The sequence below is a fragment of the Cotesia glomerata genome, linkage group LG9 (assembly GCF_020080835.1).
Source record: "Cotesia glomerata isolate CgM1 linkage group LG9, MPM_Cglom_v2.3, whole genome shotgun sequence".
NCBI lineage: Eukaryota > Metazoa > Arthropoda > Insecta > Hymenoptera > Braconidae > Cotesia > Cotesia glomerata.
The window spans coordinates 14,780,496-14,804,372 of record NC_058166.1 but is presented as its reverse complement, the minus strand read 5'-3'; the positions used below and the strand labels follow the sequence as shown (position 1 = coordinate 14,804,372).

Genomic DNA, 23,877 nt, shown 5'->3' with positions numbered 1-23,877 from the left:
GCAGTTGCGGTTAACATAACGTTAATTGTATGGAAATTTTCCACTGAATAATGAAAATTATAATCTACGTCCGGAATTTGAATGCAAGTTAATGTCAGATTTGTATTTAACTTTTCATCAACTTTACTATCACTTTAAGAAAAAAAATTGCAGGTAAATCAAGGAAGAATTTGATTGTATCGTTCGAAGATAGTATATACCCCTGAATCAAGTTGAAATAATTATCGATCGAAGATATTAGTCCCTTAACCCAAGATTACGCGATTCAAGACAATAAATTCTTGAAACGCGACAAGTTATCTTTAAAATAAATTTCTTGAATCAAGATTATTTTCATTTTTTTCTTACAATATTCAATAAATTTTTCTATCACAAATTGTTAGACGATACAAAAAAAATCAATGGGTAAATCAACAGAAAAATTTTATGACAGAACATTAAACAAATTTTTTTATCAATTTTAAAAGAGAAGTTTCAAATAAGAAACAATTCTTGCTTGTTAAATAAGCTACCTTTGAAAACACATAAAAATTTAATTTTTCTTCCTCAATAAAATTTAAAAAGATAAAAAATTTCAACTATCTACATACCAAGTATTTTTCACTTGTATAATTATGTTTGCCCTATATTTAGGTTTGCCCTATATACGTACATAAAACTGTAACCTGGCTAAACCAGCTGAAAAAAGACAAACGTACATATCCACATGTATCTCAAAACAAAAAAATATATACAATTTAAATTCCAGTGTTAAAAAATCAAAAAGTCATTTTATCTTCGTTTCAAATTATGTTCATTACGTGGTTGCTCGCATTATCCACGATTATCTGTTCTCTGACTGTTTATTCTTATTCCTTCTGAAAATATATATATCGCAAATTGCTCACCCCTTAATTCCAGTCTACACTAGTGTCTTTATTATTATCATTATTAGCAACAATGCTTGTCGCATTAATAAGACACATTTAAAAAATTTTCAATGCTTGAAAATTATATCTATCCATAATATTATAAGCAGTTATCGTTTAATTTTTTACCTAACTCGAGTGTACTCTTGCATTTAAATTTTATTATAATCAGATTAAGAGTTAAATTTTTAGCAAAACAAATACATCAAAGCCTAAAACTATGCATGTAAACACTCGAATTATTTCATATCAGTTAATACTCATCAAATTCAAACAAAAATGTATTATTTATTCCCATAAAAAAGCTAAAGCTGCATCTTATTCGTTTATTTAATATTTATATTATTTTCTTCCTCAAGTAAAGTCTTGTATATCATCAGAATAACAGGTCGTTCTTCGTCGTTTGAGCCAACTCACTGGTCCGAGTCTTTCATTATCTCTCATCCTGATCGCTCGCGTGCATGTTATGTTACATCCCTCTACACCACCTAACTAAACTCTATAATAGTATCATATACCTACACAACACACTTGTGCGCTAGTATGTCTTGTAGATGTAGTTTAAGCTTATAAGTGTAGGTTATAGTTTTTTGCCATTTGTACAAGACATAACCTTCGTGCTGTATCTTCTGTGCGTTTATCCGACGCCTGACGCCCTCAAGCTACTCTACAAGCTTGCCTTGCACTCGTATATACTTATAACATATATTTTTCATCATATCAGTCACCCTGGACTGAGCATAGTATCGTATAACTTACTACTTTAATTGTCATTCGGTTCCGCAATATGACTGACCGGTACTGAGTAAATATACACATACTTATTTACATGTTCATAATAATTTATAAATGCTAAGTAAATAGAACTTGTGAGAGAAACAAAAAATGGTATTATATTACTCATACCGTGACTTATTATCCTTCCTAATCCATACACTACCTGTAATCAGGAATCGCGATTTTATCGAGAATAGTTATTGCGTGTAGATTATTATAAGTGCCTCTATTACAATATGTATTACACATAAATTTTTTATTATGAAATTGTCTTATCTTATGTATTTTAAGGAATTTAGATTTACTGTTACGTTGATGAAAAATTAACTTAATTCAATAGATAAAATCATGAATGAAGAAAATTATTTTAAAAAATTTTATTATTTTTAATCGAGTAAATAATAAAATTATTTACTTGAAAATTTTAAGAAAAATTTTAATCTATTTAAAACTTCCCCGAAAACTTGGAATGGTAAATTTAGTGTCACCGAAAAATGTTTGGAACTCCCTTGTTAAGAATACTGATTGAAAAGAATTGAGAAGCGGTCACTCCATGCAAACTGTATATTTAAAGCCGTAAGATAGACGGCGGAGTAAAAAAGTCTATCATTGCAAGCATCAAATGTCATTAATCGATGCTTACAATTTTATCTGCAAGGTATATTTTTGTTCTTTAGTAGCTACACTTTCGGATAAAATATCGAAAATATTAAATTTTAATTGCATATTGATACTGCCATTCTAATACGTCGTATCCTACAAAATTTGACATTTTGACTTTTTTTGAAAAATAGAATCACAACAATATTATGTAAGTCGTGTTAAAAATTTAAAAATCAAATCGTTTAATAACTATTTTTAAATAAACATTTGCATCCGTTGAATCCTATTTAATCAACGTTAAAAATGAACTGTTTTTACCGTCTGCTGTAAAATTTTCTAAATGTGGGATACGACGTATTAGAATGGCAGTATTGATATTAAAATTCTTAGTTATAAATAATACAATTGTATACATCTATATATACAAACAAAAGAATTTAAATTATTTAAAAGAATTCGAATTTCATCATTTTTAATTCTTTTCAATCAATATTTTTAAACAGGGCCATAAAAAGACAAATTCAGGTCAAAATCCTTCAAATGATAAAAAATTTAACTTAAAAAACTCATTTTATCATTTAGATGTGTCAAACAAAATATTTTCTTTGCACCAATAAAAATATTTGAGCAAAGAAAAATTCTTGAATCAAGAACTTAATTTTGTAGAAATTAAGTTTGATTATCTTGAAATAAGTAAGAAATTTCTCAAACTTAAAAATTGTTTTTTAATTAAGTAAATTTTACTTGATTCAAGAATTTTTCAACTTAATTCAAGATGATCAAATTCTTCAAAACTATGTTTTTGGTTTAAGATTTCTTCTTCTCAAGTTAATTTTTTATTATAGCGTACCCTCTTAATTATTTAGACAAATCAAAAACTTTTTGAACTAAGAAACTTTTTTAATCACAATTAATTTTACAGTCAACTCATTCCAAAAATTCTTGCTCTCTAAAGATTACCATGTGCATTTATTAAAGTTCCGCGAATATTCTCCTACCTGTCTTTAATATTATGACGTATCAGAATCGAGAGATTTAGCGCGCGCTTTAAATGTATATTAAAACTTGAGTTTTTTATTGCGCATCCAAAAGGCGCATCGGGGAATAAATATGTATGATGGGGATCAGGAGAAGAAGCTCCTTTAACGGAAGGTCCTTTTTGGAAACAGCAACTGTAAAAAGAGTCAACTGTGCTTGATCCAATAATTTTTTTTCTTGACTCAAGATGAAAAAATTTTTTTGAAATTTTATCATTAAGATATGTGCGAGACTAAATTTTCTTATTAACAATTATCTATTCTTTTAACATAAAAAAATTAAACTTTCTTTACATTAAAGATTTTACTGCAAAAATTTTCACTATTACAAGAGTAAATAATAAATAAAATAAAATCTAATAATGAAAATTCAGAGCAAGGGAAAAAATTTTTCTTACAAAAATATAATTTTAATGTGGATTAACATTCTATTTATTTAAAAATAATTTTATTATTACATACAATCGGTTAACTTATAGGTGCATTTACCCTTTTATTTAAAGCCGGATAAATTTATCAGCAAATAATCTAGGTAGTAAATAAAAAAAATAAAAACCATTGGTAATAATTCGATTATTTGTTTTATTGTTCTTTCAACTGCAGTGTATGATACTTCCGGCTAAAAGTCTTAAGCTTTTAATGCTTGAAGAAATATCCGCAGGAAATTAAAACCTACAATTATACATATAACCAGTTATGAATGAATTAATCGCTAATTAAATATTAACGCGATAGTTAAAATCCAATAACATCCTGTCCTTCACAAACAAAATTTTTTTAATGTTAAATACGAGTTAAAAATTTATTAAATAATTTTTCATTTACCACCCGTAAAAAAATATCTCTGGATGAGATTATGTTTATTTTTTTGCATAAAAATCATCACCGTTACTAAACCAGTGGACCGAAGGAAACGCATCTGGAAAGAATAAAGTGCACATCGTATGAGACACGGTTTAAATACGAATATATATATACGAATATATATATATAGCATATATATATATATATATATATATATAGATATAAATATATAGTATGTCTCAGAGATCTCTGTCGGTTTGTGAATAAGCATAGAGAACTTTACGCAGTCGTACAGACTGCATAAGTAAGCGGCAGGAGTACGAAGAACTAAATGCAAAACCGGAGAAAATCAAGAAGTTAAATAGACCCTGAGGACTGGAGAGACTTACTCAACGTATGTTATACCTATATCTTATATTCTATATCTCAGTTTTAATGTTTGTTATACTCCAAGCACTTTACTATATGAGTATATGAATGTATATGCAATGTGCAAGTACCCTGCACAATCTCAGTTGACTTAACTTTAGCTGAACTCGACTCGCCCAGTTCTGAAGAAATCACACTATTACTACACCACACGGGGGATCTTTTTACCTTGCACACGTTTCTTCGACGGCTTTGATGATGATGATTGATACCGTATACAATTGTTTGTGAATTCCAAACAAGATGCTTACAGACGAATGCCAATGAGTTGTCGCGAGACTGATAATGATGATTCGTTAAAATAAGAATAAATCTCAAATCATCCTCATGACTTTTATATTTATACTTGCTTCTGAATTTATATACGCTGGGATATTTTTTTCATCTTTTAAATTATGTGAGATTAAGTTTTTGGTTATATGATATTCTTCATCAACTTATTAGCAGTGATATTATTTTTTTAATTTATTGAAAAACTTTTGAATACAGTCGAAAAATAGTTAGTATTTGTACATATATGCAAAGGAATGAATTCTGATAGCCTTGAAGACGTTCATGTGCTATGCAAGAGTCAAATAAGTATTCAAATTTTACAAAATTAATTCGGGGCTTGGGGACAATTCTAAAATCTATCAATAATCTCAAAATAGTGTATAAATTTGTATCAAATGGGGAATTTCATGCTGAATCGAATACTTTTGAAAATTTTGATTTTGGAATATACTTTTTGAAAAAACTTTTTTTTTTAAATTAAAGAGGATAGCCACTGTGAGGATAAAAAAAATAGGTGATTTTCAGGAATTTTTTTGATTGGGATAATAAAGGAATTTGGGGATCGGGTTTTTTTTTGTTTTATAAAGTATACAGAGCGTCGCGCGTGCAATAGTCATTTGACGCGCTGTCACACACGGAAATAGTATATTACACACCTAGGGAAGTAAAATAAGAAATGTCTCAGATCACATGTAATTGTTGGCCGAGGCGAAGCCGAGGTCAACAAACATGTGATCTGAGGCTTTCTTATTTACTTCCCGTGGAGTGTATACTATTTTTTTGCTCGACGAAGGCAGGAAGCGGCAACTTCGCTTAGCGCAGCGAGCCGAAAGTTGACGCTTTCTGCCCGTCGAGCAAAAAAAAAAATTTCGTTCTTGTACCGTAACTGTAGAGTTACCACAACTATACACAGTTTACTATTCGTTGTAGAGTTACAGTAACAAAATGTTATTTAGTTTTGATAACTCAATGTTGTTGAGATCTCAGAGCTCTACGGGATTGTTCTCAGAGCCAAACGGTATAGTTGGGAGCGCTCTACGTTGCGCAGTAGTGGAGTGCGCTGACATATTTCATAATCTTCTAAAATGCCAAACATAATTATTTTGTTACTAATCTATATTATTAAAAATATACGAGGACAATTAAGTTCTCAATTTATTTATTTAAGGAAATAGGTTTTTTTTTTGTCAAATTGAATTTCGTTAGAACAGTTTTGTATTTATGGTTTTTCAAGGATCATTTGCAGTGACTTAATTTAATTTATTAGTTGAATATATTGTGATAAGTGACAAGTTATCGGAATACATTAAAAAGACCCCATTTAACACAAAATAAAATTTGTTTTCGTTTATTTATCTTTTCTCGTGCATATACGGTAGTGATTTTATGTCCAATATTTATTGATATAATTAATAAAATAAGATAATTTTGTGACGACCATATTTTTATTTTACAAATAATTTTTATTTGTAATATAAGTTCTATTATTATTTTATTTCTATTATAATACTATTCTTATTTGCCATATACAATTATTGTTGGCAATATAAATTCATTCTGCCGCATGTATTTATTAAATTATCAATGCTAAATCGTAAAAAAAAAATTATTAAGCAGACTTCCAAAAATTTGTTATAGTCTCAGAACGATCCTGTAGAGTTGTGAGAGGTAAATAACGTTTAGCTCTCAGAGCTCAACGATGTAGAGTTGCAGGAGCTAAACGGTATTGTTACTATAAGAATACGTTAACCTACTGGAACTTTTTACAACTAACTAACTACTATAGAGTTCCTATAGCAAAATTTTTTTCTCCGTGCCAAAATGACTATAACTCGAAAAATATTCGGAATTTTCATATAAAACTCTCAATACATATCTTTGAACATATAAACTTTGATTTAATAAAAAAAAAATTAGGAAAACGGTTGACCCTAAAGACCATCCCTGCAACTTCCCGCTACCTCCATACCTAAGTGCTCAACCATTCACTTATTTTTTAAGCTCTTCAAGCTCAAAAATATAATTTTTGTGTAATTTTGAGCTCTCCGAGCTCAAGTAAAACGCTGTTCTTTGCTTTTGAGCTCTTCGAGCTCAAAAGGCTAATCCAAGTTTTATAGAACACTATTTTTTGAATTTTCAATCCGCAATAACTTTTGAATGAATTAATCGATTTTATCGCGGTTTACGGCATTCAACGAAGTTTTTTGTGTTCTTTGAAAAATCTTCAAACGTAAACTAGTCAGACTAAAAATTTTATAGAAATTCTGAAAAAAACATTTTTTTAAATTTTTTTCGACAACGATATCTCACGAAAAAATCAACCGATTTTGACCAGGCTGGTGGCAATCAACGTGGTTTTTTGAGGTTAAGAGCTGATTAGTTTTTGGAATTGATCGGTTGAGCCGTTTAAAATATATTTCAAAAAAACGAATTTTTGGAAATTTCATTTTTGAGATTTCTCAAAATTGATTGGCTTAAATTTTGTAAATTAGTATCAAAATTCTAGGGGCAAAGGAACTCTTCAGAACGCCGCTTATTTTGATCGAATCGGATGATCCGTTCAAAAGTTATGAGAGATTTACACACACACACACACACACACACACACACACACACACACACACACACACACACACACACACACACACACACACGGTGACATCACCGCGGAAATAGTCAGGAAAGCTTCCTAGGACTTAAAAACGTCGAGATCTGATGAAAACTCGATTTTTGAAAAACGGGGTGAAAACAATAACTTCCCGATTTTTGAAAATTTTCAATTTTCTTAGCGGGAAGTTAAAAAAATTTTTTTTTTGTGAAATTTCACAGTGGCTATCCCCCTTAAGATAAAAAATAGAAGAAAGCTTCGAATATTATTTTTCAAAATTCACATTTAAGAACAAAAATTAAAAAAAAAAAAGCCTGCCAATAAGTTGAATTTTGAAAAAGCTATAGTTATTTAAAAATAAAAAGCTATTTTTTTCCAAAATTCACAATTGTTTTTTGGTTGGATAAAACAATTTGAAAATATTCTGAAAAATTTTTTTTATAGGGTAGGTAAGGATAAAAAGCTTTTAATCAAATCGAATGTTCCATATATTCTAAATATTTTTTAAATTGTGGTAGAATCTTATTTTTTAGTTAATCTAGTTTAATAATATTAATTTGAAACATAAAACAAGCTATTTTTTATGACTAAGTCAAGAATTCAATTAATTGTTAATAACTTTCTAAAATAATTGATAAAGAATTTAAAATTTATAGGGCAAGTATATTACATAATTAAACTTATCAAAACTCAAGAAAAAAATCTACTAAGCTTCATACTCGAAGGTCCTTAAAATGACGACGAGATTATGGTGTGTTCTTGAAAAGATGTGTACTTAGTTATCTGGATGATTATCGCTGCAAGTGGCGCAGTCATTTTGATTCTACTAAAGATGAAAACATCAAAAAAATTTTTATTTCAATAAAATTGATTCAGCACTTTTTTCAATATCAATTTATCAAAGGAGAAAAATAAATAAATTGAATAAAGCATATTAAATAAAAGAGACACGAGTCAAATATATCCGGATGCAATTGATTGCTATCGTTGCCGGAAGTAACTTGTGTTTACGAGTTAGTTGTGTAGATTATTTGCGCGCGTGCATAAAGAAGAAACGATATAGATGGAAAAAAAGAAAATTTTCATACATATATACATATAATGTAATATGTTATTATGCAAGTCACTGATACTCAATCGATGATCAACTTCATTTCAATTTCTCTTACCTCACTCTCACGCCCATTTACTTTGTTTATCTCTCATTTATTTATCTGTCTAGGTTGTAAATATACTTCAGTTATCATTTTAATTGCTTCAATTAATTTAACGTCTTATTGATTTATTTTGTAACATATACTATTTATAAATTAAATACATAAATACAGACGTAATAATAATTCTTTTTTTTTAAGAAATAAATTTATATAAACACTATTAAACACTATCTATTATATTACACAAAAAAAAAATTTATTTGAATGAAGAAAATAATTTTAAAAAGTTTCATTCTTGATTTTTTTTTTTGATTTGAAATTTATTTGAATGAAGAAAATAATTTTAAAAAGTTTCATTCTTGATTTTTTTTTTGATTAAATAAATTCCTCTTAATTCAATAATTTTTCGTCTTGATTTAAGACATTGAAACTCTTTAAAATAATTTTCTTGGTTTAAGAATTTTTTTTTTGATCCGAATTAATTTTTTTTTTTCAGTGGATTATTTTTTTTATCAATTAATCAATCTCATTGATTTGAGTTATTATCTCAAAATTTTATTACAAAATTATAAATTTTTATTTAGCTAAATAGGAAAAGGCCATAAGCAATATAAACGATATAAATATACTAAAATAGTTTGATATGAATGAATAAAGTAAAATATCCAATGACAACCGGATTTAAGATGATTGCTATTACCAGTAAGTACCCACACTTTACTGTCTAGTGTCTAGTGCTACTTACTGTCAAATCATGAGTTCAATGTACTTAACAATTTAAATCCATAATCCTGGCAAATGTTAATTTATTATTTAAATCATACAAAATTTGATTGAATTTATGATTTAAGACTTTCTTTTTTCCATGCAACTTTTACAATAAAGAGTATACAGAAAGAAAAATTTCTTAACTGGAGAACAAAATTCTTGGCTCAAGAAAATTTTCGGGTGCCTAAAGGAAGACTGAAGTTGTTTAGGCCGAAGTAAAAATTTTTCTTGAAATTCTATTCTTGGTGAAAGTCATTTTTTCTTAATTCAAATTATCATAAATACTTGATACACTAAATTTTTATATTTGATCAAGATTTTTAGATACTTTAGGGAAGCAGTGCCACCTACTTCAGCTGAGAAAAAAATTTTCTCACTTTGAGAAAATTTTTCTCTTGAATATTTCATACCTATTTTATATTATTTTAGCGTGCAATTATACATGAATGAAAAAAATGATTCAATATTATTTGATCTTCCCATATTTGACATGTTAATCAATAAAAATAAAAATGAAAATTTACTTCTATCGAGATATTTAATTTTTTAGAGTAAGAGAAATTTTCTCAAGACAAGAAAATTTACTTCTATCAAGAACTAAATTTTTTGGAGCAAGAGGCTGAATTTTCTCAAAACAAGAAAATGTTCTTAACTCGACCAACAATTACATGTGATCTAAGACATTTCTTACTTTACTTCCCTCGGTGTGTAATATACTATTTCTTGGATCAAGATACGTATTTTATATTCGCACACCCCTCTAACACTGACACACACACACACCATTCACATATAAACAAACTCTCCCGTCTTTCGGGGAGCTACAGCTCTGGCAGCCATTATTATTATAATTATTATTATTCAAAAATCTATCTAGTGCCTAACGTCTAATTAAACAAATCTAATATATTAATTATATCATTGTAATCTAAGTGAATAAACATATATTTTGTTATTTAATTGCCGAGATCAAAATTTATCTATAGTGTAGTACCTTTTAACAACGACATACTTCAGAAAAGTAGCGCCACCTACTTCAGTTGAGAAAAAAATTTTTTCACTTTGAGAAAATTTTTCTTTTGAATATTTGATACCCATTTTATATGATTTTAGCGTGCAATTATACATATTGAATGAAAAAAAATGATTCAATATTATTTGATCTTCCCATTTGACTTGTTAATCAATAAAAATATTAATGAAAATTTACTTCTATCGAGATATTTAATTTTTTAGAGTAAGAGAAATTTTCTCAAGACAGGAAAATTTACTTCTATCAAGAACTAAATTTTTTAGAGCAAGAGGCTGAATTTTCTCAAAATAAGAAGATTTTCTTGTCTTAAATAAATTTCTTGGATCAAGATACGTATTTCTTGAAGCAAAAGAATTAATTCTGTTGGGATAAGTGAAATTTCTTGTCAAAAAAAAAATTTTTTTTTCGCTCAAAAAAATAATTATGAAGCAAAATATTCTTGGCTCAAGTGAACCCTTTTATCTGTGTATAAATCTTCCAGATAATTTTCTGCTCTTGTTCCACAAGTTTTTATTTATTTACTTATTAAAACTGAAAATTTTAAAAAAAGGGTGAAATTATGAAGACAGTATTTTTTTGAAACTTACTTTTATTGTAATCACTTGATTATCGACAAAAATTTGGATTTTTTAAACATCATCATCGTAATCATCAACACAAGAAGGGGGAAAAATTACTGTTAACGATTGTGTCTATTAGCTCAGTAGTCGGGTAATCAGCCATGACAATATATAATACATTTCCATAATTACAGAAAAATTCAGACATTCCCTGATTTATACTAGGTTGTATAAAACGCTTCCTATTAACTGATGATTGGTGGGGGTAATTGGCTATTTCATAAGGACTCATGATAACACTATGGGCAGACAAATAATTGATATAACATAAACTTTTTGGGTTAGATATATTGATAGCATGTTGGAGATATATGATAGCCCTCCACTTATGGTATAGAGTAAAGCTAGAAGATAATTTCCACTCATTCTGTTCTCTGCAAGGCAACTTCGTTGTACACTGCCAGAATCCACGGTGAGATGACGCTAATAAAATTTTTCCTCGGTGCTTTTCGATAGTGTCTTCTACTGACCAATTTTGAACAAAATATTTTTGGTTATTATGCTGTAGAATATATTTATTTAGCAAGATCTCACATTCGTTCATATTCGAGTTCTCTGCCACATACTCCTCTTGCATGAACATTATTACAAGCTCTTGTGGGTAGGATTCCAAAAAGCTTATTACGTCATTTATTATATTACCAAACGCCAATTCCATGTACATCAGATCATGATGTATCGTAAAGACATTATCAATTCGACGTACACGTATGTCAAATACACGTATTCCGAAATGCAATTGTTGAGTTATTGTCAATGATTGGGTTTGTGCTATTGGTAATGGAGATTTATATGTCGCAGAATTATGGGTACCAATCAATGCCAGAGTATTTAATTTCTGTGCTCCTGGAAGTCTACTAAAAAAATTCTTATGACCTTGAGAAATTAGTGGAGGGTTACATGCCCGAGCGAAACCGCTTAATATTCCTAGAATCACAATTGGTAATGCCTCGAATTTTGTCTTCATTTTTGTATGAATCTGAAAATTATAATTAAACAAATATAAGAATAATAGATCCAATCATGTTCTTTTTCTAAGAAAATCTTTGATAACTTATAACAACTTCGTTTTTTTAAGAACTATTATAAGTCTTAATTAAAAATTAATTTCTTTATCCAGAATAGCAAACAATATACTTGCTTCAATGAATAGTTCTTAGTTTTAACATAACTTTTTAAACAAGTTGGAAATATATTTAATTATCGTTAGCGTGTATCTTATAAGAGATTATCATCCAATAACAAAAAAATTAGAAAAACAGTTGACCCTAAAGGCCATCTCTGCAACTTCCCGCTAATCACATACTTAAGCGTTTAAAATTACATTTATTACGTTTTTGAGCTCTCAAATTATAATTTTCATGTCATTTTGAGCTCTCCAAGCTCAAAAAAATCTGCTAGAAGTTTAATAAAACACTATTTTTTGAATTTTCAAACCGCAATAACTTCTGAATTAACGGATTTGTACGTGGTTGGCAACATTCTACGCAGTTTTTGAAGCCTTCTAAAGAACCTTTAAGTTTGAATTAATTAAACTAGAAATTTCGAAATAATTCTAAAAAAACATTTTTTTTGTTAATGATAACTCACGAACGAATCAACCGAGTTTAACCGGGCTGGCGGCGATTAAAGTGGTTTTTTGATGTTAAGAGCTGATTAGTTTTTGGAATCAATCAGTAGAGCCGTTTAAAAGTTATTCCAAAAAAACCACATTTGAAAAAAAAAATTTTTTTGTAGTTTTTTTAAGATTTCTCAAAATCTACCGGTTTGAATTGGTTCAAACATTGGATCAAACATTAATTTACTTTCTTATAACAAAAAAAAAAAATACAAAAGTAATAAACATATACATTAACTAGCAGTCCGCCCCAGCTTCGCGCAGGTATTTAACAAAAATTACAATATTAATTATAATACATATAATATAGCCTATGTCACCCGGAGATAGTGTAGCTTTCTATCAGTGAAAAAATTTTTCATATCGGTTCAATAGTCTTGGAGCCTATTCAATGCAAACAAACAAATAATCAAATTTTTCCTCTTTATAATATAAGTACTGATTAGTAGCAAGAATATATTATTAGTGATGTAACATACAAAATTACAAGGACCAAAACAAAATTATTGTACAAAAATATCAACAGAAAAGACCAAAAGGTGTCTAATAGTCTATATTTATAAATTTAAAATTGTATGAATAAATTAATTTATAAAATAATCAGCATCCCACTTAATAAGCTCAAAAATAAATATAATTGTAATTTCAAGCTTTTGTTTTGAACTAAAAAAAAGCGCAAAGTTTCAGAGCTAGTTTGTTCCATACTATTTTTCAGTTTACTTTTTTTTAACATAAATGGTTTTTTGTTGGTTTTCAAAAATGGTAATGTATTTAGCTAATTTGTCCTTCAAGTTTATTATGCTTTTTTTATTATTTTGTATTTTTTGGGGTTCATTCGTATTCGGTGATGTAAAGCGAAAAAGAAAGAGCCAGATATCGTAGCTAGTGCACGTGGTGTTATTATATTTTTCCTGCCGCAAAACCAGATGCCTTTTGGCGTTACTTCTGGTTTCGTATTCCGGCCAATGTTGCCGCGAGACTCATGAATTATTTTTGGAATACACATATATAAATATATGTATGTTATTAATGTGTAGAGAAAATGCGTAGGGAGTTATTTATTAAAAAATTACAAAATAAGTTTCAATTTAACTAAATTTTTATTTAACAACGTTATAAATAAATGAGATTTATTTTACTCGTTAAAATTGTAAATTTCAAAAAATTCTTTACTATTATGATATCTTCTCTAAAAAATATCAAGATAAATTTCGTACGGACAAACATATACACGATTAACTAAGTCTATTACGTCAAAAAAATTGAAAATAAAATAAATTTATTTACTACAAATATAAATAATAAAAAATATTAAAATAATACATTGCTTGAAGCAATGTACAGTTGTTTATTATACTTTTATCTTTAAACTAGTAGGCTATTTGTACTATTTTAAGGTACTGTCGATTCTGCAGACGAGAATTCGTGTGTATATCGGTGAAATGAATTTTATAAAAATAGAATTGAAATTATGTAATATTAAAATTTTGTATTTTTTTTAATATTTTTTAATGGCTTAAAACCAAATAATCAAATCAATAATGTAGCGACAGTTCTATTTAATGAAATTAAAAGTAATAAGTGGAATCCCCGCAGATTAAAAAAAATGGCATTCAGCAGTCAAAATTCATGAAGATTTTTTAATGCTATCAAAAACTTACAAGAATTTAAAAACGAATGCAGTAATAAAATTTTATTTAATAAATATTTACATTGGTCATTTTTAGATTACGGAAATGTGTATAGTAAGAGCTTTTAGATTCAGTTTACAGAAATTTTATTTGTCACATTCAATAGTTTTTTTTAAGGTGAAATAGTGGAAGTAAATTTTTTGATTTCAAAATCTTGAAAATTTTGAATTGCTGTAATTTCCAAAGCAATTACCCAATTGGACTCATCTTTAAACTTGACCTCGAAAATCGTCCAAAGTATAAAAAGTTTGAAAAATCCAAAAGTGCACGCCTCATCATCTCATTTTCCATACACAGTAAAAAATTTTTCGTCATTTTGTAGTGTTAAAATTTGCGTGTTGAATATTACACTCTATTGTGTAGAATTTAAAATTCCAGTGTGTTAAACCATTAAATTAACACATGAGAGTGTTAAATTCTGCACACTAGAGTGTAATATTCAACACACAAATTTTAACACTCTACACAATGACGAAAAATTTTTTACTGTGTAATAAAATTGATTAAAATAGAAGCGGCATGATGGCCGAGCGGACTAAGTCATTATCCTCATAGTTCGTTCGTGCATCCCCGACTAGAAATTGTAGTGAGGAATGCCGAAGAATTAGTGAGGGGAAAGTTTGGCTTGCCTAACTTAGGCAAGTCTAATTTGCGCCTTCTTAAATCCACGTTAGGCAAAACGAAGATTGGCATGCCAAATTTGCATGTAATTTGGGACATCTATGGCAAGCCGAACTTCGGCGAACCTTTGGAATGCCTGACTAGCTGGAAGTAACGATAACCAAAGATTTGCCGAAGTTTGGCTTGCCATAAATGTCCCTAATTACCTTTAAGTTTGGTAAACCGAACTTTCGTAAGCCTTTGGATTTTATAATTTCCTGCAAGTTAGGCATTCTAAACGTTTGCCGAACTTCGGCGTTTCTTGCCAAAGTACTCTAAAACGGAGTGGGAAAAGAACTGCATAAATATCTGGTATTACGTATGGTATTTTATAATAAAATAATATATATTGCCATATAATTGAAATTTTATAAATGAAAGTATACAGTAATAATCTATCTCAACATATATTTTACGAAAAATATATTTATCTATTATATAGTTTTCTATATAAGTAATTTTTATATAATAATAGTATATTTTATAATATATACTAAGTAATATACGGCACTAATATATTTGAACTTATATTTAATCAAATATATCTTCATTATATTAAAAAAAACATTTATTATTTCATATATATAATTTTGCCACTATATATGATCACATATTCCCCATATAACTTTCCATATATGTTCAGCCATATATAGTTTTTTCATGCGGGAAATTTGCAAAATTTGAGTACGATATGACCTCGACATACATCACATGTAAATATTGTTCTACAAGTGCGATAGAAAATAAATAGAGACAATTTTAGTTCAGGAAATCGCTTGATTTTTGTAAAGCGAGTGTAGAGCACAACCTCATCGGCTTTGCTTATGAGGTGTGCAATTTTCCAGAAGATGTATTATAAAAAATTCAAAAATGATTCTCTACAATATATCAAAATACCTTATAATGAATAGTCAACCGTATCTTCGTTTTCCGTCTTTAAATTTTCATTTTTTCTGTCAGACAATCAATTGCAAGATTCAACAATTTTTTAAAAGTTTCAAAATCATCAACACCTCCTTAAAAATATTTAACTTTTAAAGGTATAAGTTCAAAGTTTAATTGTAATAACAATTTCAAAACTCCCACTGGTTATTGTTTCCTACATGAGTTCTACGAGTCCTTGCAATAGCATGAATCTACAGATTTATTTTATGATCTCTCTACAACACCTTCTTTTCTTATTCGTTCATAAAGTCTCAATAAATTTATACAGGAAAATAAAAATGTTTTCAATTCCATAATAAGCAAGTTCATAAAATACATGAACAATTACCAAAGCTATTTGCTTAATTAAAAATTTTTCGACGTTATTTTTAAAGAATAGTTTGTCGCTTTTTAAATGCTATAAATAATTTTTTCTCACGATGAGAAATTTTGAATGAGAAATTTGGGCGTTGAGTGATTTGAAGCACGTGTCACAAGAGAGTAGATTGATGAAAAAAGGGCTTTACCGGAAATAATATGTACACGATTCTCGTGGCCACATAGGGGTGAGTTGGGAAAAATTTTAGTTGACAGTAATACGAGTTTAGCTGGATAATTACCTAGTCCCAGGCATAAGTCAATCAACTTTTATCAACTCTAACATTTAGAAGCTTACGAATGATAAACAATTAATGTCTAATTTACTCTAAATTATAACCTACGGTATTAAATGAATTTATAAATAAAACGCTATAAAAATAAATTAACGTTCACTCCAGTATCTATTTTAATCTTTATTATATTTTTTGTTATTTAATTTAACACTTAAATAAAAGGATCTAATAATATACGGAAGCTCGAGAGCTGTTATAAATTTCAAAACATAAGCGTGAACACAATATTCCAGATTTTTAGTTCAACGAACGAACTTACATACAAACAAAATAAATAAATGTATTTTTTTAGCCTCTTTACTTATTTTAGTCTCTAAAGGTAATTAATTAGTCAATTAATTATTTAATTAGCCAATTAATTCTTTTAATTTTTCAATTTATTGTCGGTAATTTAATTAATAAAAAATTGAACTGTGAAATAAATTCGTGTAATTATACGTATATAATTTTAATTTAGTCTTTGTTATTATTAAGAAATAACTTACGGAACTTACGTCGTTGCTACTTAAATGCTAATTTTCTAATTGAAGGAAATGAAGGAAGAAACATCCGGTGGAACTTATATTACTATGTATTTAAGCTCGATGCACAACAAAAGAAATTTATTTTATTATTTCTCAATCAGATTATTTCCTTTTCTTCTTTTAATTAGACCAAATTCTATTTTTATTCTAAGCTTCGGTGATTATTTCATACAGTATTAAAAAAATAACAATTTCATTAATTACTTTATTAATATTTGACAATTTTTTTTTAAATATATCGTATATTGTGAATAAGTAATAAAGCATTTCAACTTCGGATAATAAGGTATTAAATCTTTCAAAATATGATAAATTTTATTAATTTTAATGATCTAGAATTCAGATTTTTTTTCAATTATTAGTATGGCATGAAATAGCATGAAAAAATATGAACATGTTACTCCATATTTCAAAAAGTTAGGTTGGCTAAAGCTTGCAGCGAGAAGAGACTATTTCATTGCTTGTCTGTTTTATAAGGAAATTCGACTAAATTATCGGCAGCTATTCGGCTCAAAACTAGACTTTTTGCCTGTAGCACTGCGTAGAGGTGATGTCCGACAAGACTATCTTCGTATACCGCAGGCTAATTGTGTCATGTATGATAATTCATTCTTAATTCATGGCATACGTATCTGGAATGCACTGCCAGCTGAGACTGTGGCTGTAGATAATTTGGTTGAATTTAAAAATGCTTGCTTCAATCACTTTTTTGAACATGACAATTAACAATTGCAATCTTTATTTTGGATCGTATTTAAATATTTTTTCTTGTAGAATTATTATGACTTTAAATTAAGTTATTTGTTTGTATTAAATAATCTATTTGGATTTTATAACATTTGAAATTAAATCTAATTGTAAACCTTTAATTAGTTAAGTAATCTTGTAACCTATGTAAACCAATGTAATTTAAATATTGATGGCTTTGAGGGAGCTTAGGTTCCAGAGCCAAATAAATTTTTTATCTATCTATCTATCTATCTATAGCTATTAGGGTGCGTCAAAATTTAATCTCCGAAAGTAACCTTCTAAAATTGGAATTTTGAGTTCCGCTTTTAACAGAAGCTGGGTTTGAGCATTTCCTGAGATGTTTTGTTGTGTCGCGATTTAATTGATATTCACACAATTTTTTAACAGGAGCTTTGTTTAAGCATTTTTGCTGAAATTTCAAAATTTGACAGAACAAAGCTCCTGTTAAAAAACTCAAAATTCAAATTTTAAAAGGTTGCTTTCCGAAAATTAAATTTTGACGCATCCTAATAACAATAAAATTTTTCAATAGGAATTTTTTTTGTTAGACATATCAAATGAAGATCACTTAAGTAAGTAAAAAAAAAAATTATATTATTTTTATACATGAAATAATCAATTTTATCACTGACACAAATTGGAAAGTAAATTTAAGAATTTTTTGTTTATACAGTACTAAAAATTTATATTTTTTATTTGGGGCGAAAAGGGAACAGAGGGCCCAAGTAATTATAAGGGATAGTTTAAGTTAGTCTGAGGTCATCCGGACTGTAGAGTAAACGTGCTCATTTTTTGGATAAATAAAAGCCACGGATATTACATTAAAAAATCTGTAATTCCATTTAATAACATAATACGAAAACTTATATTTTACATCTATATTGTATAATATAGATTCAAGACAATGAAACTCTTTAAAGTTACTTTCTTGGTCCAAGAACGTTTCTATTGAATAAATTTTTTTTTTTTTTTTTTTTTTTTTTTTTAAGTATATGAATCACACTAAGAATTTTCATCCAAACGATTACAAGAGATATTGTTGTTTAGAATTAAAATTAGTGAAATGTTGAAGATCAAGATTTTATTTCCTAAGCTTTTAAGACTCTGATATATTTTTCACCAAAATATTATTGACGACACAATTTTGCAAACATATTATTACCGGAGATATTAAGAAGGACTATACGTAACTCTAACATTCAAAATTTCCAAGTTAGTCGATCATTTAAGTATAAGTATTCTCTGTACGTAATAAAAAATTTCATCTCAAATTAAAGTGTAGTTATTTAAAAATGATAATAGTTGTTAGAACTTCAAAATTGATTAATAACAAATTCCGATGGTAAGTTCTTCCTCTTCACTTGAATAATTCGATAAATTCTTAAACTTCCAGAGACATCTTTCATCCTGATGTTGAAAATAATTCCCAAGCGATGCCTACTAGTCTGAAAAATTTTTCTGTCGAACTAAAAAAATAAACTTCCTCTGTGATAATGCAAAGCATTGCTGTGACCAGGATTCGAACCTGGGTTGCTACGGCCACAACGTAGAGTCCTAACCGCTGGACGATCACAGCTAATGGAAGTGTTGGAAACTAGACCATTTTATATCAAATATGCTTTTACTCGGTGCTCTACTTACTTTCCCCACCGAAACCCTGTTAAATAACGATTGATTTAATAGTATTGGTGAAAGTTCAAGCGTATCACTTATCTCTTTTCGATGACTTAATATTGAGCGATAAAAGTTTCAATGATAACTTTTCTTAGAGCCGAGTTACTTCATTTCATGTTAAGAAGATGCATTTTTGTTCATAAGGTACGATATAGGTTTTTTTAACAAAAAATTGTATATAATCCGTTTTGAAGCTACGGATCAACCAGTAAAAGAGTGAATGAATGGAATGAAAGTATTGATTTTGTCTCCTACTGTGTAGAGACTAGAAGACATTTCTGTTCGGAGCAATTCTTGTAAAATCGCATCATTTTTTTGTAAACCTGCGTATAGTCAATCAAATCGATCAAGATTAATTATGACTTATTAATAATTTATAGAACTTTTTGAGTTACAGAAAATACTCTTTTTTAACAAAGCTTACAGATTTCAAAAAGAACGAAAACACTCCATCAAATTAAAGAATTTTTTAAAATTTTTATATAAATTTTGGATCTTGTAAAATATTTAATAATTATTACAAATTTTTGAGATACACGGAAAAAATAAAAAGGGAAAAATTACATTAGAAATAGTGATAAGTGTCGTGACAAATTTAAAATTAGAAAAATTGCAGTTCAAAATAACATTTTTTAAATTTGAACTTTGAAAGTTAATTTTCACAACTTTAAATAGTATATTTAAAATTTATAATGTAATTCTTACAGAATTTGTAAAAAACCGGCGATATTAGCCGAGTAGTCAAAGGCGCAAAGCCTATAGAGCACTCGAAGAACTAACTCACCAGCCTAGGTTCGAATCCCAAGTTGGTTTTAGAAGCCAACTTGGTTTAGATTTGACCTTTAATGCGTAGGTTAATATTTTCACAACGCAAAAACGCCCTAACGTATCACTTCCAACAGTTAAAGTCGGTGATATGACCACAGCAGTTAAAACTGACTCTAAATAAAAATTAAATAAATAAAAAAAAAAAGAATCTGTAGTTTTTCTCTTTTTCTTTTTTCCGTGTATAAATATTTTATACTTAATAAATTTTACAGGCAAGTTATTCAGTGTCCTATTTATTGTTGAACTAAGTTAATAAGATTGCTAAATTCTATTTATTTATCAAAAAATAAAAGTATCAAATCAACGTAAAAATGATACGAATGGGTTTTTCAGTATTGAAGTAAAGGTAAAAAAAAATACATATACTATGACATAAAATAGTGCAGAGAAAAGATAATACTATCATCGACGATAAATTTTAGAAGCCGACATAACTTTACCTTGAAATAATTGGTAGTATTTTAGAGAGAAGAAATAAAAATCTAAAAGTGTAGGTGTGTAATAGTGATAGGTAACACATATTTTTACCTTCGATTATACTGAAAAAGACGGTTAGGTGTTATCGTCAATGCACTTTAGGCATCGTGCAGGACATCACGTGCAAATTGAGATGTTTACAACGGATTGAAAGAGAAACCTGAAACGTGACAGCGTTGCAGATGCGCTCGAGTTTCTCCCTAATAAATAAATATACAATAAAACGAACCTTTATAAAAAATAATAATAAAACTATCATTGACCAGTGAGAATTAAAACTATCAAATAAATTGTGAATTATTGTATGAGTATGAAAAGTGTACAGAAAATTTAATACCACGCTTATAGAAAATTTATCTTGATTCAAAAAAATGTATTTGAAGACAACCAGTTGTCTTGCTTCAAGAATTTATAGTCTTGAATCTTATCATCTTGGCAAGAGAGACCGATATCGTCGATCGGTAACTATTGTCACTTGATTTAAGAGTTTAAGAGTATCGATATTATCTCTGATCGATACAATCAAATTTTTCATTCGAAAAAAGTTCTTGACAACCCTGATAGCCAAGTTGGCCGCAACTTTCTGTCTATCTACTGCCGCAACTTGTCACCAACTTGGCGGCAACTCTTGGAAAGTAACTCGGTTGGCGTCAACTTGTTCACCAAGTTGTCGGCAAAAGTTGCTTCTAAAACTTTTTCACACCAAGTTGACGACAAGTTTCTCAAGAAATTTGGCGACATATTGCGGCAATAGATTGGTCTCTTTTTTCTCAGAAACTTGTAGCCAACTTGGCGCCAACAGTTACAAATTCGGAAGTTGACCGCAAGTTGTCACTAAGTTGGTGGCAACTATCTGACACTAACTTGGTTGGTCCGAAACTGTGGCTATCAGGGAACTAACAACTATTTCGTTGTCTTATAAGAACTTCGCATTTTTTGATTAAAAACTACAGAGTTATAATTTTGCGTCATTACGTCAAAAATTTTTTTGTTAAATATTTTTGTGTTAATTCTTTGAAATTAATATAAAAAAATGTAAAATTTTTAACACAAATTTTTTTGACGCAGTGATGCAAAACTTTTTACTGTGTATTAGTTTTTCTATTCAAAATAAAAACAAATCTGTTAAAAAAAAACTTTTATTTAACTTCAACACCTTATCTTATTCTAAAACAAGAAATTTTTGGACAAAATATTTGTTTGAAAACAGCAAGATACTTCATTAATGTAAATTTTCCAATTCCAATTTATCTGAGAGTTTTGATTTTTCAATTCGCGAGTTAATTTCTTAATTAAGAAACTAAATATTCTAAATTAAAAAATTAAGAAGAAACGATTTTTTTAAAAGGCAGTTTTTTTTAATATAAGTGCAAACTTAAAAATAGCATTTAGAAAAGATTAATTTCTTCCTGAACGCATGCATAAGTGTGCAATATAGCCTTTGATAACGACTCAATAAAATCTTTAAGTAACACATCCTCTTGTAGCTTAAAATTGTTATTTGTTACTTATTTTTTATAATGTATAAATGATTATTTTTATTTTTCATCAGCTCGTAGCTACTCTTTTACGAGTTTCTCCTGAGTATTTAGTATATACATGTATGTATATATATATATATATATATATTTATAGGCACTTTTATATAAAAATAAAAAAGGGGTTAGTTGAGAACCCTTATGATCGTTATATAGCTTATATGATGAGCCAGTTTACATTTTAATGCGCGATAATGCCCAGTATCGTGTATTATAGTACTTGGACGGTTGTCAAGCGTATATCATCGGTGTAGCATGACGAGAGAGTTCACTTACCAAAGCCAATTTGAATCCTCTATAATAAAACTATACTCTACTCCTTTTATTCCTTATTTTTTCCTCATCACTATATATACCGTAGTGCATGTGCACATTTAACATTAACATTACACTCACCTCGGAACATTACAATCCAGCTCCAGGCTTCTATTAAATAAAGTCCGAACTCCATATACTCATGCTTAACTTACTCTGCTCTAACTTAATACTCTACATCTACATCTACATTACTAATTCCCAACTCTACTGCCTTAAGACCAAGACGAAGAATGAGGATGGAGAATCCCTAGACCGGCGATTGTTCCACCCGCAATCGCGTCCAGTCTCCGTGACTGTACATATCAACCGATCGGTTCTTAGTTTATACTTACCCATTCGGAATACCCTATCAACAAAATGTATCATGACACGGAGCTCTAGCTATTCAACAGCTTCAACAATCTTATTTGTATTTTTTTTTATTCTTGCTAAGATTCTATCGCCACAATCACGAAACCATTAATATTTATAGGTTTGTGAATAATGATAAAATTTTATGCAAGGTAAAAGACCTAGGTGTTGACCCTGGCCCAGTTTCTGACCTTTTCAACTTTATTCTAAACAAAAACAACTAAAAACTTTGACTACAACAGAGTTTTATATTTTGACTATAACAGAGCTCTTAAACTTAAAAAACTACATCGATCGCCGTCAACGTGAACAAAATCGGTTAATTCGTTCGTGAAATATCGTAAACGAAAAATTTGGGAAAAATAAAATAATTTATAATAAATAAACAAATAAATAACAGAGAATATTTATAATAAATAAATAACCGAGATAATTTATAATAAATAAATAAATAAATAACAGAGCTCTTAAACTTAAAAAACCACGTCGATCGCCATTGGTCTGGTCAAAATAATTCTAAAAATTTCTTTAATAATTTACTCACCGCGCTTGTAACGGTGACTAGAAGAAACCAGGCCAAAAGTGCAATGCAAAGTCACCATTTCTAAATAAATTTCAACGGGTTTTTATAATACCTTCAATCTGAGCCAACTCACTATTTTTTTCCGTTCGACTAATGGAAAATTCATACGCTCCCATGAGTCAGAATTTGATAAAGTTTTTCAGCTCAGAAAAAAAATAAATAATAAATGTTATCGTACTTTGCAAAATTTTATTACACTTGCAGGAATATTTTTTCAATAAATCGAAGACGATAATTTTTTCTGACACGT

The 23,877-nt window shown here is 28.6% G+C and overlaps 2 protein-coding genes and 1 non-coding gene across 3 annotated transcripts in view; 1 reads left to right on the top strand and 2 right to left on the bottom strand.

Moving 5' to 3' along the window:
* LOC123271303 (protein GET1-like) overlaps window positions 1-23,877 on the top strand; it is a 73,825-nt gene that overhangs the window by 5,255 nt on the left and 44,693 nt on the right. The window lies entirely within an intron of this gene.
* On the bottom strand, window positions 11,036-23,643 carry LOC123271301 (1-phosphatidylinositol phosphodiesterase-like). The gene is made up of 2 exons (XM_044737590.1): window positions 23,589-23,643; window positions 11,036-11,996 (listed from the first exon to the last, which is right to left on the bottom strand). The coding sequence occupies exon 2, from the start codon at window positions 11,982-11,984 to the stop codon at window positions 11,049-11,051; it is 936 nt and encodes a 311-aa protein (XP_044593525.1). The 5' UTR covers window positions 11,985-11,996; window positions 23,589-23,643; the 3' UTR covers window positions 11,036-11,048.
* Trnah-gug lies at window positions 19,363-19,434 on the bottom strand. The gene has a single exon. It is a non-coding gene; the product is annotated as a tRNA-His (tRNA).